Raw genomic sequence first — 16,152 nt, 5'->3', positions numbered from 1 at the left:
CCTGGGGCCCGAGCGCTTCCACGGCCACCTGGGCCGCCTGCCCTCCGCCCTGCGCGGCCACTACAATCGCCTGCTGGAAGCCCGGCTCGGCGAGGACCTGTGCGGCGGCGGGGACACCTCGGGGCCCCGGCCCACGGAGCAGGATCCCCTGAGCACCAACCTCAAGTTCGGGCTGATCCCCCAGGAGCTGCACGGCCGCCTGCTGGACCAGGAGGATTACAAGAACCGCACCCGGGCCGTGGAGGAGCTCAAGCAGGTGCTGACAGATGCCTCCCCGGCCTGCCTGGCCTTCACGCCCGCCACCAGCCTGCTGGGGCTCATCAGCTTCCTCTACACCCTTCTGGACGACTCCAATTTCAAGGTGGTGCATGGCACCTTGGAGGTGCTGCACCTGCTGGCCCTGCGCCTGGGCGAGCGGGTTCAGGCCTACCTGGGACCCTTAGTGTCGGCCGCTGCCAAGGTGCTGGGTGACAACAAGCTGGCCATCCGGCAGGAGTATAATCAGCTCTTCTGGCGCTTGATGAAGGCGGTGGGTCCCCAGCAGGTATTGTGCCTGCTACTGCAGCCAGAGCATCTTCAGCACAAGAACTCCAAGGTCAGGGAAGAGGTGGTGAACATCTGCATTGGGTCCCTGCTCACATACCCTAGTGAGGACTTTGACTTGCCCAAGCTGGCGTTTGGGTTGGCACCAGCCCTGGTGGACAGTAAGCGGCGGGTCCGCCATGCTGCCCTGGAGGCCTTTGCGGTGTTGGCCTCTTCCATGGGCTCAGGCAAAACCAGCCTTCTCTTTAAGGCTGTGGATGCTGTGGAATTGCAGGACAACGGGGATGGAGTGATGCACGCTGTACAGGCCAGGCTGGCCAGGAAAACCTTGCCTAAGCTAACAGACCAGGGGTTTGTGGAGTATGCTGTGCCCATGCCATCCTCTGCCCATGGCAGGGGGGTCCATCTGCCCCATGGAGCAGACACAGATTGGTTGCTGGCAGGCAACAGGACTCAGAGTGCACACAGTTACTGTGGGGATCACACAAGGGATGCTACACAAAACTATGGCTCTCACAGCCCCTATACTGATCAAGGGATATGTCCCAGAAGGGTTTTAAGTGCAGGTAAAGGAAAAAACAAACTGCCTTGGGAAAATGAGCGAGCTAGAGGCACAGGAGGCTGTTCAGGAAACCAGACACCTTTTACAAAGGGCATAGAGCAGGTATGTACACTAATTCACTTAACACTTTTTTCTAAAGGCCCTTCCATATAAGGATGTCAGAGCTCTTTATAAACATTTAATGAACAAGGAGTACTCGTGGCACTTTAGAGACTAACAAATTTATTTAGGCATAAGCTTTCATGGTCTAAAACCCACTTCATCGGATGCGTGCAGTGGAAAATACAGTAGGAAGTTTATATACATGTTTATATACAGAGAGCATGAAAAAATGGGTGTTGCCATACCAACTCGAATGAGACTAATCAATTAAGGTGGACTATTATCAGCCAGAGGAAAAAAAAACTTTTGTAGTCATAATCAGGATGGCTCATGTCAAACAGTTCACAAGAAGATGTGAGTAACAGTAGGGGGAAAAATTAGCATGGGGAAATAGTTTTTACTTTGTGTAATGAGCCATCCACTCCCAGTCTTTATTCAAGCCTAATTTAATGGTGTCCAGTTTGCAAATTAATTCCAGTTCTGCAGTTTCTCGTTGAAGTCTGTTTTTGAACAGACTTCCTCGTGGCTGGACTTTAATGAACGACGTCCCAAGATCCTTTTGATGTAGGTGATATTGCTTCTGTGTCACAGATAAGGAAGCTGACATGCAGAAGCCAAGTGAGTGCCAAAGTCAAGTACAGTCTGTGGTAGAGTTAGGAATAGTAAAAACCAGATTTCCTGTCATTAAAATCCACTTGTTTTTTTTCCTCAAGAGGAAACTGGTCGGTTTCCTTCTAAGTGCAAAAGCTCTTCACATATAAACTGAAAAGGGAACATGATTGTGATCCTACAGTGCAAAATAAACTACTTCGCTTCTGGTTCTTTATACAGAGCTCTGGGGTGCTCTTATACCCAAAGCTTTTGTCAGTAGGCTCAACCACAGAATATTTAAATGCGTAGGTCATGTCAATAGTTACCTGAGTTGCATTTGACCCTATGAGAGCCTGCATTGAGCAGGTTTCAGAGTAGCAGCTGTGTTAGTCTGTATCCGCAAAAAGAACAGGAGTACTTGTAGTACTCCTGTTCTTTTTGCATTAAGCAGGAAAGGTTTTAGGTCAGGCATAGCTAATACACTCCCGCTAATCCTAGTCTAAATCAGACAAACCCTGAATTTGAGCTTAACATTCATAAATTAGTGACTTATCCAAGGTCATCTGAAGTCCCCTTTAGTTCTGCACTAGACAGCCTTTCATTTTCATGATTTGTTGGATGTTCATGAAAAGTCTGCCTTTCTGCTAAGACTTCTTAAATTAAACAGGTTGTTTAATTTTAGCATGGGTTACTATCTAGAAAGCTAACTCATAATGAATGTTGGTTAGAAAATCAGTCTTACTGAAACAATTCCCCCCACTGAATATGTTTGCCATTTAAAAGTTAATTTTCAGTCATGTAACTATTCTAAACTCCATATTTTGATCATGTTTCACTACCTTGAGCTTTCTCTCCTAACTAATTTGCCCCACATAATGGATATAGAACCATTGAGAAATTGAAAAGGGGGGAGATTCATTCTGCACAAGCACATTCCTTAATCAGTATGTATATATCTGTGCTAATATCTGAAGTGATGAAACTTTCAGATTGGCAGTCCTGGGCACTGATGTCATATATTTATCCACAGAACAGATAGTCTAGGTAAGGGTTTTAATGCTGGCCTGCAGAGATCATCTCTGTGGGTTAGAAGAGATTTCAGTCAGTTCTTGTCCTCATTTCTGAGACTAACATTTATATTAATGCTAATTGTGTAGGTAATTGCTAATTGACAGTGTACTAATTGTAAACTGAATCAAGTTGTATACTGTGGTATGCATTAGTGTCACAAAGCTTTCACCTTTTTTAAAATTAGGAAACATTTCATGAATGTAGAACTTCAGAAATTACCTCTTGTTCACTGCTTGAAGAGACAATCCTCTCCGTGACATCACAACTGGTTGCTGTGAAATGGTTCCAATTTTTTTAAAGTGAATGTGCTTGCAAAAGTGGACATATCTGATGCCTGTAGATTAGGGGGAGCCCTCAAAGGGGAAATCCACTCTCAAAAACAATGGGCAAAAGTGGCCATATTGATAACAGTTGAGACTAAAGGCCTCCATTTAACCACAGAATCAGTAAAGTATGGCGGGAATGGTGTAAAATTTCCCCACACCACCCCTTCAGTCTGCTTGCTTTGACCTGGAGAAACAGCCTCAGATGGTACTGAATTGTTCACTGCAATTTCTTATTCTACACAGAATTTACGCAGGAAACCTTAAATTTTTTAGCACAAACTTTCCTCTTATATTTATCCCACCATTCTTAGTAATGTCCTCTTGTACCATGCTAAATGCACTGTTTTCCTTTTGGTGTTGGCACACCTAAAATATTTGTAGACTAGAACTTGAAAAAGTGTGTGGCAGATGAGGAACCTACAGCTGCACCAACAATTTCTTCAGAACATAAAATTGTATTTAAAATGCAAGGGGCTGGATTGACAAAGGGGTTTAGGCTCAGTGTTGCAGTGCCTAATTTTAGGCACCCTTCTGCCAATGGACTCCTCAGCCCTGAGTTAGCTGCCCACCTTCTCTGTATAATGCATGGGGTGGGTTAGGTGCCTAAGAATGGGATCAACGAAAGCCAGCAAGCTGAGCAGGGACTGAGCTGTCTAAAGTAGCTAATAGGAAATACCTGGGTGAGATGTGGCCTAAGCTTGGTCTCTGAAAGGGACTTGGGGGGCCTACCTCCATCTGGGATTCACATCTCCTGGAGTTATGTGCCTAAAACCTTTCTTGCTAGGGAGGAAAAAAAAGACAGAGGTGGTGCCTCCTTCTTCCCATTAGCACAATGGTTAGAGCATTCACCCAAGATGTGGGAGACTCAGATTCAAATTCCCCTCACCCCCTGTTTGATGTGGACAGGGATTTGAACCTGCATCTCTGGACAGTGTCCTAACCACTAGCCTATGGATAGCCTTGGAAGGATTAGATTTTTATTGTTTATTGTAAATGTCAATTTCACTGTACACCCACAAACTCATTAAAAATATTTCTATCATTAATAACTGAAGTTTACAGATAGGCAAAATTATAAAAATGCTGTGCGAGAACTTTAGTTTGATTTAATTATATTTACTCTGTATATTTGGACCTGTGATGTTGACCATTTGTTTTAATGGTTATAAAGCTGTAACTTTTTTAATCTCAATGTCTGCTGTCATTAAATAGTTGTCTGACCCTTATAATTTCCCACAACACTGAAAATGTAAATTGATAAACATAAAAAATGCTTAAGCCCTATGATTTTGCCCAATTGAAAATTTCAATGATACAAATAGAAAATATAAATAAATATCAATATTCGTTGAAATTATTAAAAAAAAAAAGTCTGCCAAGCCTACCTATGGAATATTCTGATGTGGGGAGGTCTGTCTCTCCTGCTGAAGCCATTTCACTTTGTATATATGCTCACTGGTCCAGAGACAGAGGGAAGCTGACTCAGTCGCTAGCTGAGTGGTCAGGACCCTCACCTGGCCTGTGGGAGATCCACCTTCATTTCTCTGTTCCAATGAGTATTTAAGTGTTTTACGTGAAGTGGAATGGCTTCAACAGGAGAGATTGAGGGACCCACCCCAGCATATCTCATAGCCCGGTTGTTAGTGCACTCTCCAGACAGGTGGGTTCACATCCCTGCTCCAAATGGGGCAAAGGGGGGTATTTGAATCCAGGACTTCTATATCCTGGATGAGCGCTCTCAATGCTGGGCTAAAGGTTATAAGGGGGCCACCTTTTCCTCATCCTCCAGTGCTGTCACTTTGTTTAGGTTTAAGGCCTGATCTGTAAGGTAATTTCTGAGAACACCTTCTGCATTGGGCCCTGTAGGTGAAATAGGCAGGAGAATGCCTAGTTGGAGGATCCTGTTGGGGCTTAGGCGTGAGCGAGGCACATGGGCATCCGGTCTGAGGTGGCTTTGCGCATAGCCAGTGGCAGATTTTTAGATTACTAAAGTAAACATCAACAAAGAGTCCTGTGGCACCGTATAGACTAACAAATGTATTGGAGCATAAGCTTTCGTGGATGAATACCCACTTCGTCAGACGCATCTGACGAAGTGGGTATTCACCCACGAAAGCTTATGCTCCAATACATTTGTTAGTTTTTAAGGTGCCACAGGACTCTGTTGCTTTTTACAGATCCAGACTAACATGGCTACCTCTCTGATAAAGGAAACATGGGTGCCTGGGGACTTCAGGCATCTACCGGGGTTAGGTGGCAATTGAGTGGGAGTTTTGAGGATCTGAATATTGGACTTAGTTGCTAAGTGGCAGTTGGGGCTAGATCCATGGTGTGATTTAGGCATCCAAGTTTCTAGCCTTTGGGTTGCAAAATCATCATTCTGAACATGATATAGACCAATGTAATATCTCTTTCACAAGCTTGCTGACAGCTCCATTACTTTTGCTGCTCAAGGCTTTGCCGAGGTGCCATTCAGTGAAACTAAAAAGACTCTACTTGCTTTCACTACTGCTGTTCAGAATTCGGTGGTTAGTATGATAGGATTATCTTCCAGAGTGAAGATGCAGCCTGTAGGACTGTATTTGAACTAGATTTTAAAAAAATGGAACGGTCTGCATCTCCTAAACCTTTCCCAGAGACACTCAGTCCCCTCTGGAAATGTTTTCTGTTCCTGTCTTTCCCCTCCCCATGACTTAGAACTGTCTGCCTCACTTCCATTTTATAGTCTGTCTATTCTTATGTTTTAGTTGTCTCTAAGGCAGAGTGATGACTTTGAGGTGTTTGAATTTGAAGATCTTGTCAGTCACACTCTGCCTCTGGTAACCCCATGTGCCCCTTGTCCACTCATACTTGAAGGGTGGCTGAAGAACCAGAAAATTCCTCAACCATGACTCACTTTACATTAAAATGTAACTCTTCCCCACCTAACATTATACCCATACACTGCTAAGTACTTGCCAGAATAAGAGTCAGCATCCAAATTTTGGTGATTCTGAAGAGTCCATTTCTGACCTAGATACACATAATCACAACATGCCAGCCAGATCTGCTTCATTTAGCCACGTTCTGAGTGAAGTGCTGGGTACAGTTCAACCACTAGTATAGAATGTGTCAAATTGTTATCCACAGAATTACAGAAACTGCTAGAACTGCTAGAGCATGATGTCTTAAGTGTGTCTTGTAATGGTTTTGAAAAGGGTTTGGCTCAGTCTACGCTAAAAGGCAAACCATTTCCAACACCGGTTGAGAGGGTTAAGGGGAGCATGTTGATATTTGTGAGATTTTGGAATTGTTGTCTGTGAAAAGTGCCCATCATTAAACTCTCACATCTCTACTAAGTACTTTATTAAACGGTTAACCAATAAGCTTGATGCTTATTGGTTTCTGTTAACGGTTAAACTCCGCCCTTTGTGCCCGGGGTCCCTCTGGGCTGCCAGGGTCCATCCTGGTTGCTGGCCCCGCACCCGAGGTCCCGGTTGCCACCATGCTGCTGCCTGGCATCCCTTTGCACCCATGGTCCGTCCTGGCTGCTGGGACCCCAGGCGCGCTGGGATGCCGGGTAGCAGAGCCCTGGGTGAGGGACCGGCAGCTGGGGTGCCAGGATGCTGGGTAGCAGCAGAGACCTGGACACGGGGCTGGCAGCCGGGATCCCTGGGTGTGGGGACAGCAGCAGAGCCCCGCGTAAACCATGGGGGTGCTGCAGCACCTCCTGCGCGCCTAGTTCCTTGGGTAAACGTTTAACCCTGTAACCAATAGAATTTTAATCGGTTACACGGTTACTGTTTTTAAACGTTATTTACATGCCTACTACTTAGTATGTTTTAATTATTAAAACAAACTCCCAACTCGCCTGTTGACAAAAACTAGATAGACTTCCTCAGGACAGACCTAAAGCAAAATGTGAGTAGGTCCTGATTCTGGGAGTAGCCATCTTCCTTTTCCACTATTAGACTAACTCAGCCCTGGCTCGTGCTTATAGTCATTAATCACACCCCTTCCCATCTAACCATTGCTTCACTTGGTGACCAACGGTATCAATGTCTCACGCATTAGAAGTGTGCCGTTCCTCTTTAAACTTCTATAAATTCTTTGTACCGGAATACTCCTAATTACAAAGTGTGAGCTGTATCCATTTTTCTGTGGAATAGGTAAAGAGTGTAGAATTTTATTCTTTTTAATCTTGTTCATTGCGAAGGGTAGCTGTGTACTCCCCACCCCTCTTCCTTGCATTTCCAGTGCAAGAAAATAACAAGTAACCCCTTGAGGGAGAAGCCTAGAGAGAGAGAGGAGGGCAGGTCTTTAGAGGAGAGAGAACTTGGACAGTAGTTCTCAAACTTTTGTACTGGTGACCCCTTTCACATAGCAAGCCTCTGAGTGCAACCCCCCCCCTATAAATTAAAATCACTTTTTAATATATTTAACACCATTATAAATGCTGGATGCAAAGCGGGGTTTGGGGTGGAGGCTGACAGCTCGTGACCCCCCCCCCATCTAATAACCTCGCGACCCCCTGAGGGGTCCCAACCCCCAGTTTGAGAACCCCTGAACTAGGAAGACCACTCACTGAGAGAGCCATGAGCGCCTCTTGCCTATTAGACTATGTATTGGATATTTTTAGAAGCGGATCAGTACAGCCATGCTTAATTTCACTCTAACCTGATGGGTCTTAACCTCTTCATAACCACTGCCATAAAAAAGTGTTTCCTAATGTAGATGGACCTTTACCTATTGATACACTGTCAATTGCTAGGCTGCTTTTAAGCAATGAAATATTAGGCTGATTAGATAAACTAAGAATTCTGCTGCTCTAAACTGTTAATTTTATTGTTCGCTCATCCTCATATCCCAACCCATTTGTTTGTTTCATCCCCCTTTTCTTGTCTGAGTTGCATCTTGTCTGAAAGTAGATTATAAATTCTCTGGGGCAGGGACTCTTTTTATTACTTGCTTTCTGGTGCCTGACACAATGAGGTCCTAAATGCTTGGAAAAAATACATGTCCATGTCCTTCGGGGAAAATTCAGTTTTGATGTAAGTATACGATCTCCATGCTTTTCAGTGAAGATGCATGTGCTCATGCCAGTGCTGAATTGACCATTTGTTTCCTGTACTTGGGGACATCATCTGCTGACTGAAAGAGCTGATCAGCTCTACTTCTTTATGATGTGACTCTCTCAGGACTTGGAAAACCAAAAAGAAAAAAGGCTTGGATAAATCTTAATTCTTAGGTTTTGATTTTATAAAATATAAAACTGCAAAGTACAAAAATCACAGAAAACTATTTAGAGTATCTGACCTCTTGTGTAAATATAATGTTTAACTATTAATTTAGGGACATTCCTTTGAGCTGAGTTCGTTTAAAAATTAACTGTCGGAGCCATTTAGTAGCTGAAAACTTACGAAATCAGTTTAATGTTTAATATTTACAGCTCTCTGGTGGTAATGTTTTTAGGGAGACACTATATAGTTTTTGGTGATTACTGACCCCCAAGACTTGTATAGGTTAGGTTAAAAGATGTGATTCTGGAATGTGTAAACTAATGTGTTCTAAGGGTATGTCTGCACTACAAATGCTACACCGCCACAGCTGTAGGGCTGCAGCTGTACCGCTATAGCATAGACACTGCAGCGACAAGGGTTTTTTCTGTTGCTGAAGTAAATCTGCACATCTACAAGTGTTGGCAGCTAGGTCAACAGAAGAATTCTTCCATAGATGTGTCAATGTCTACATTAGGCTTAGGTTGGCTTAACTACATCCCACAGGGTGTGAAATTTCTCACAGCCCTGAGTGATGTAGCTAGGTCATTCAGTTTTAGGTGTAGACCAGGGCATGTTTGAAAAGTCTTATGTAGCCTGTGTTAAAGCGCTTGCCTGCGCACTAGTTGCCACAGTTTAACAAATCATTTTACTTAAACCAGTGCAGCTTTTCTTTGTGGACTCTTATATCACTTTAAAACTTTTGGGTTCAACTTGTAGCTGTAAATTTACAGATTCAAGCTAAATTCTTGTAAGTCAGGTTCAAACTGCCAAGAAGGGTAACATGAGTTGCAACATTTAAACTAAATCAGTATAGAATTACATCTCTAATTACATGAATACAAATTTGTGTGCAGCACAGGTCAAACACATTCAAAGCTGGTTGAGTTAAAGCCTATCGGGAAGCTTATTGCCCTGTCTACATTACTCTACAAACATACTACAGTAGTTAGAACATGTTAGCTAACACTCTAACACAGGGGTCGGCAACCTTTCAGAAGTGGTGTGCCGAGTCTTCATTTATTCACTCTAATTTAAGGTTTCGCGTGCCAGTAATACATTTTAACATTTTTAGAAGGTCTCTTTCTATAAGTCTATAATATATAACTAAACTATTATTGTATGTAAAGTAAATACGGTTTTTAAAATGTTTAAGCAGCTTCATTTAAAATTAAATTAAAATGCAGAGCCCCCCGGACCAGTGGCCAGGACCCGGGCAGTGTGAGTGCCACTGAAAATTAGCGCACGTGCCGCCTTCGGCACGCGTGCCATAGGTTGCCTACCCCTGCTCTAACAGCACCTTTTATCCAAGCCCTGTACCAGGCTGAGTGAAGCAGCACACTCGGTGTTAGGAGCAGGGTCTGGACGGGAAACTTACCCTACTGCCCTTAAGATAACACAAGCAACTGCTTTGTCTTTGTGTTACATTACTGTATAGAGGAGCCACCTGCGCTTTTGTCAACTTAGCTTTGATTTTTGCAAAGTGCCAAGCACATTTTTAGACTCTAGATAAACTTAATATCCTATTACTATGACTTCTTCTCATTGGTACAGTACTGATCATGTTTTCAAGAACAAATACCTCTTCTAATCAGTTATTTCAAATATGCCGAGCCACACAGCGTAGAACAATCAAGTAAAAAAGGAGAAACTAAGCCAAAATATTTTGGTTTTAAGGCTGCAAATGGTTTTTCTAAAAATTAACACCAAGGATGTTGCCAATTTCTAGAAGATATCCAAGACCATGTCAAGTCTTGTGAACCCCCTCTTAAAAATGAATATTTCCAGGGATTTTCTCCTTTACCTGAGTATAAATTATAAAAGCAGAGATATTGGAAATACAAAATTCGTTTTGTGACATGTTTGTTTACACACTATGTATTATTAATTATTATCATTACAGTATTTTTATTGCATTATGAAAATGGCAACACTCTTCCAAGATCTCACTTTCGTAGCTTGTATCACTTTGAATAAGCCTGTTATAAGACAAGGCTCCTATGTTTCATCAAGGAGTATCAGGTGTGAAACAGCATGAAGGTATTTAAGAAGCCAACTCAGAGTTCTTCCTACACAAGCATTCAGGTCTTGAGCAGTCCAGGTAAACAATGCACATTACAACAAAGCTTAAACTTGTTCTTCATAATAATTTTAAAAACAATACTAGCTGTCTATTTAATTTTAAAAAAGCAAAAAATATCCACCTCCCTTTCCATTTCTTATAAGGAGCCTTGAAGGTTAAGTCTCCTCAGTGTCCCATGCTGCCCGGGGTCCCTAGGGACAGCTCTGTCCGCCATTAGGGAATTTTCCCCCTAGAACCCCCATAACATTTCGTGATCCCCCAGGGGTTCACGAACCCCAGTTTGGGAAACACTGATTTAGGTGGATGCCATCAATATTTTACACCAAGAATATCACCTTGATTGATCGGTCCTTCAGCACTCATATAGATTGTTCTGATCACAACACGTCTTCGATTCTTCTCTTATCCTGGCCTTCCTTCTCCATGTGGTACCGTGCCTTTTTCACAGTAAAATCTTCCCATCTCTTTGGAGGTTGGCTGAGTGGTCGTTTCAGTTCCCCTAGGGACCACTCGGTGACAGCTGCAGTCCATTGATTGTCAGTGAGCCTAGCTATATGCCCAGCCCATCGCATTTTACTGTACCTGCTTTCAACAACGACATCCTGCACTCCACTCTGCTGTCTGATCACTTCACTGGGGACTCGGTCGCAGATTGAAATGCCCAGAATTCTTTTTTCCATCGCTGTTTCCATGACAGACAGTTGTTGCTCCTCTATCTTTGTCAGCACCATGTTTCTCTGCCGGACAACATTGCCGGCAGTACTGTTGAGTTGAAGAGGTTTCCTTGTTGATTTGTCCTTGGAGGACATCCTTGATAGAATTGAATGCACGCCAACCAGCTTTCTTTCTTTGCAAGAGTTGACCTTCCTGATCACGGCGCATGTTAATTTCTTGGCCCAAATAGACATATTGCTCAACTTCTTTGTTCTCCTTGACTATTATTTGGGCTTTTGGCAAGGCATCAGATGGCATAAATTTAGTTTTAGAGTGGGTCATTTTCAGTCCAACTTGGCTGCTTTTTGGGTTGAGTTCTCGCAGCATTTTCTGTAGTTTGGTGTTTTCGGCAATCAACACGACATTGTCCATGAATCTACGGTGGTTTAACTGCTGTCCATTGACTCTGATTCCACCCTTCCAGTTCATCCACCTCATTACCATTTTGAGGCAGGCTGTGAAGCGCAGGCAGGTTTTTGAAGGAATTTCAGCACAGCGGACCATATCTTCGCTATAAACCAGCTATTGGAGCGCTCAAGGGAATACAAATTCCCTTTATGCATTGCCTTCATTGACTAAGAAAAAGCATTCGACAGAGTAGAGATCAATTCAGTGCTGAAAGCTCTTGCAGAGCAGGGCACTATCACAAACTACATCAGACTACTAAAGGAAGCAAACTCTGACTGGATGACAGATATAACTCTGTTCGACATTCACACCTTTTTTGACTGGGATGCGAAGGGGAAGCAAGGAGACACGGTTTCACTGAAACTCTTCACCAAGAATATAAAATATCTTAACTGCTGTACAGCATTGTCAGCAGCTCCATAGTTATGGTTGCAACCCAGTTCCCATTCCAAGGCCTATAAATAGATTTTGAGGCCAGAAGGGACCGTTATGATCATCTGGTCTGGTCTCCTACATAATACAGACCAGAGAACATTACCCAGTAATTCTTGACTTAAGCCTATATAGTCTGTTTGAGCTAGCCTAGAGTTATATTTTAGATCAGTCTAGTCTTGATTTAAAGGCTTGCCTTTCCTTGCCCTCCTACAGCTCTCTTCTTCTCCTCTTCCTCCTTGTCTGTCAAATACAGAAGTCTGCTTTCCATCTGTAACCCCTCCACTTGCTACACTGACTCTATCCTAATGCATTTCCTGATCACTCTCATGCCCACTCTCATCTCCTCCCTTATTTATTCTCCTTGTTCTTTCGCTCTTCTGACTCTCCTCCTGCACAATACAAGCAGGATTAAGCCTCTCCGATTTAAAAAACAAACAAAAATACCTACCTACCCATGACCCAACTTGCTTTTCCAGCTACTGCCCCTTCTTCATTTAATCTCTAAAACCAATGAATGAAGTGTTTACAATTTCTGTCTCAACTTTGTCTTCTCCAATCAAGCTTCTGCCCCATGCATTTCACCGAAACCACTCTTGCCAAAGTCTCTAATGATCTCTGCTGAGCCAAAGTTCAGAACCACACTCAACCTGGCAGTTGTCTTTGGTGCAGTTAAACATGCCCTTCTTGGAATCTTGACCTCCCTTAGCTTCTGTGACTGTCCCCTCCTTTTCTCTTCCTCTTTTTCTAATCGCTCCTTCAATGGATTTTCCTAATCTGCGCTTCCCCCCCACCCCCAAACTTTCTGTGGGGGCTCTGTTCTCCATCCTCTCTTCTTCTCCCTCTGCACATTTTTCTCTAGGTAAACCCCTCAGCAAACACAAATTCAACTACAGTCTATAGGTGGTTGATGTACACATTTACCTCTCTACTCCAGACCTGTCTCCTTCTGTCCAAACTAAAATCTCTGAAGACATCTCATTGATGTTTAGCCATCAGCTTCTAATATACTGGCCAACATTGTCTCATTGTTTCTTTGTATTCCCTATCTGTGTCCATCTGTTGTCTCTGTGGGGCAGGGATCATCTTTTTGTTCTGTTTGTACAGTGCCTAGCACAATGGAGTCCTGGTCCATGACTTTGACTCCTAGGTGCTAAGATAATACAAATACTAAGTAAATGCTACCCCCTGTTTAGAAGCTGAACATTAGTAACATGCCTTTGGATCCATGTAGACTTTTCCACCAAATTTCATGCATGAAATGAGTTGGCAATTCTTGAGTTGTAATCTCCTAAAAATCCAGTGGGGTGCTCTTGCTTTCAGCTTTGCAGTCTGAAAACTGTGTATTTTGCTCATTCATAATTAAAAAGAGTTGGGGGAAGACAGTAAAGCTGGGGGATGGGATCTGAGACCAAGTATGTCCTGGGGGCCTGAAGCACTGGTGGAGGGATGGGCACTCCTCCAGAGCCAAAGTGCCTGGGGGAACCCACCAAAGATTGCAGATGAGTTACAGCCAGCGATGAATTTTACCCATCTGGTAGGAAGCAAAAGTCCTGGCCTAATGGTGCAGTTGTCTTGGTGGAATGACTCTTGAAACAGGCATAGAGCTTCCTCCGAGCCAGAGGCAGCCCCAGTAGTGCAACTCAAAAATGTGTTCCTGGTCTTGGGGAGTTACACGTCAGATGTTTGCATAGTGCACCTTTCAACAAAGGTGGGGAAGCTTTTGGGCATGAGAAGGAGCGTTTAGAACAAGGCTCCTGAGGAATGTCAGAAATAGTCATTATGCATGTGAAATCCCTCTGAATTAACTGCATTTCTACAAATAACCAAATGTTACTAAGTCTTGCAAACATAGCAAGGGTATTACAAATCTGTCATTTACTAAAGCATTGTGTGGCTACTTACTTAATCTCTTCGTCTCATTCCTGTCAAATTCCACTGTCTGTATAAAACAAAATATGGCAAGGGAGGACTTGAGGCTGCACCTGCCCATTCACCTTCTGTTTTCCATATCCTTCCTGAAAGTGAGACTTGAATTAACCACAGTCACCATGCATAACCAGGACATGTAGAAATGATGACTTTCCAAACAGAACAACCACACAACCTTAACATTCCCTGCAGGGCTGTTCAGAAAAACTTGGATCATTACAGTACCTTACTCTTCCCTAACAAAAGCTGGCACATTTTTCTTGCCCACTGCAACTCCAAATTAGGACTTCTATTTATATAGTTTACTGAGACCTCCAGTGTGATGTGCATGTGACGGGTTGGATCACAGAAACCCCCTTGGGGTTGCCAACTGATGTGCCAAGACTACTTCTGTCCCTGCTTTCCCTGGCAGCTTGGGACTCCAGAACCCTGCCTGGTTGTGCCAGACATGCTTGCCGACTATAAACACAGACCCAGGTCTGAACCACGTCTCACAAACTGCAGGCTTAACTGAAAGCAGTTTAAGAAGTGTTCCTATCTCTGACACTCAGATGCCCAACTCCCAATGGGGTCCAAACCCCAAATAAATCTGTTTTACCCTGTATAAAGCTTATACAGGGTAAACTCAGAAATTGTTCGTCCTCTATAACACTGATAGAGTTAATTAATAAGTAAAAAGTGATTTTATTAAATACAAAAAAGTAGGATTTTAAGTGGTTCCAAGTGATAACAGACAGAACAAAGTGAATTACCAAGCAAAATAAAATAAAACACGCAAGTCTATGCCTAATACAGTAAGAATACAGACAAAAGCTCACCCTCAGAGATGTTTCAATAAGCTTCTATCACAGACTGGACACCTTCCTAGTCTGGGCACAATTCTTTCCCCTGGTACTGCCCTTGTTCCAGCTCAGGTGGTAGCTCGGGGATTTCTCATGACTGCTGCCCCCTTTGTTCTGTTCCACCCCCTTATATGGCTTTGGCACAAGGCGGGAATCTTTTATCTCTCTGGGTTGTCCCCCCCCTGCCTTCTAAATGGAAAAGCACCAGGTTTAAGATGGATTTCAGTACCAGGTGACATGGTCACATGTCCTGTTGGACCCCCCCCAAGCCTTCATTCCTCCCAGCCTGACTCACAGGAAGGCTTGCCTGCAAACAGAGCCATCCATAGTCAATTGTCCTGGTTGGTGGGAGCCATCAAGATTCCAAACCACCATTAATGGGCCACACTTTGCATAATTACAATAGGCCCTCAGAGTTATATTTCATATTTCTAGTTTCAGATACAAGAATGATACATACATACAAATAGGATGACCACACTCAAATTATAAGCTTTGTAATGATACCTTACAAAAGACCTTTTGCATGAAGCATATTTCAGTTACATTATATTCATGCTCATTAGCATATTTTCATAAAATCATGTAGAGTGCAACGTCAGAGTGCATAGCACTGTTTCTGGAGTAACTGCTACTGATTCATAAATCCCACTGACCAGGTTGATCTGCTTTTCCTTGTTTCCAGCTGCAGAGTCACAGTTAAACACGTTAACACTACATTATGGGATTTCCTAAAAATTATTTTTTGGTAGTTGTCACCTGAAATCTGCGCTTAAAGAATCTGTTTTGTTGGGTGGGAGAACATGCATACTGAACCTTGCATAATATAAAGTTACTATAGCTTTTGCTCTGTAAAACAGTGTGTGGATCACTTAACCCACTTCTGAAAAGCAGGTGCCTTGAAGGTGGAAGACAGTAACTGTTGAATAGTGTACAGCAACATTATTAGGGCCCTACCAAATTCACGGTCCATTTTGGTCAATTTCACAGTCATAGGATTTTAAAAATTGTAAATTTCATGATTTCAGCTATTTAAATCTGAAATTTCATGGTGTGTGTGTGTGTGGGTGGGGTTGTGCGGTACTGCTACCCTTACTTCTGCGCTGCTGCTGGCAGCAGCGCTGCCTGCAGAGTTGGGAAGCTGGAAAGAGGTGACTGCTGGCCAGGAGCCCAGCTCTGAAGGCAGAGCCACTGCCAGCAGCAGTGCAGAAGTAAAGTGGCATGGTATGGTATTGCTGTGCTTGCTTCTGCGCTGCTGCCTGCAGAGTTGGGCCCTCAGTCAGCATCCGCC

General features: G+C 43.4%; 1 protein-coding gene across 1 annotated transcript in view; it reads left to right on the top strand.

Moving 5' to 3' along the window:
* Positions 1-7: 7 nt before the first annotated feature.
* TOGARAM1 (TOG array regulator of axonemal microtubules 1) overlaps positions 8-16,152 on the top strand; it is a gene marked incomplete at its 5' end in the record, with an annotated part of 80,814 nt that continues 64,669 nt past the window's right edge. The window contains one exon of the mRNA XM_026654197.2: positions 8-1,207. Within this exon, the coding sequence (XP_026509982.2) occupies positions 8-1,207 (1,200 nt within the window). The remainder of the gene's footprint in view (positions 1,208-16,152) is intronic.

The sequence above is a fragment of the Terrapene carolina genome, unplaced genomic scaffold, assembly GCF_002925995.2.
Source record: "Terrapene carolina triunguis isolate 2854851 unplaced genomic scaffold, T_m_triunguis-2.0 Scaffold189, whole genome shotgun sequence".
Lineage (NCBI taxonomy): Eukaryota > Metazoa > Chordata > Testudines > Emydidae > Terrapene > Terrapene triunguis.
Note: the sequence above shows the minus strand (reverse complement) of the source record. Positions and strands in the feature narration are given on the sequence as shown.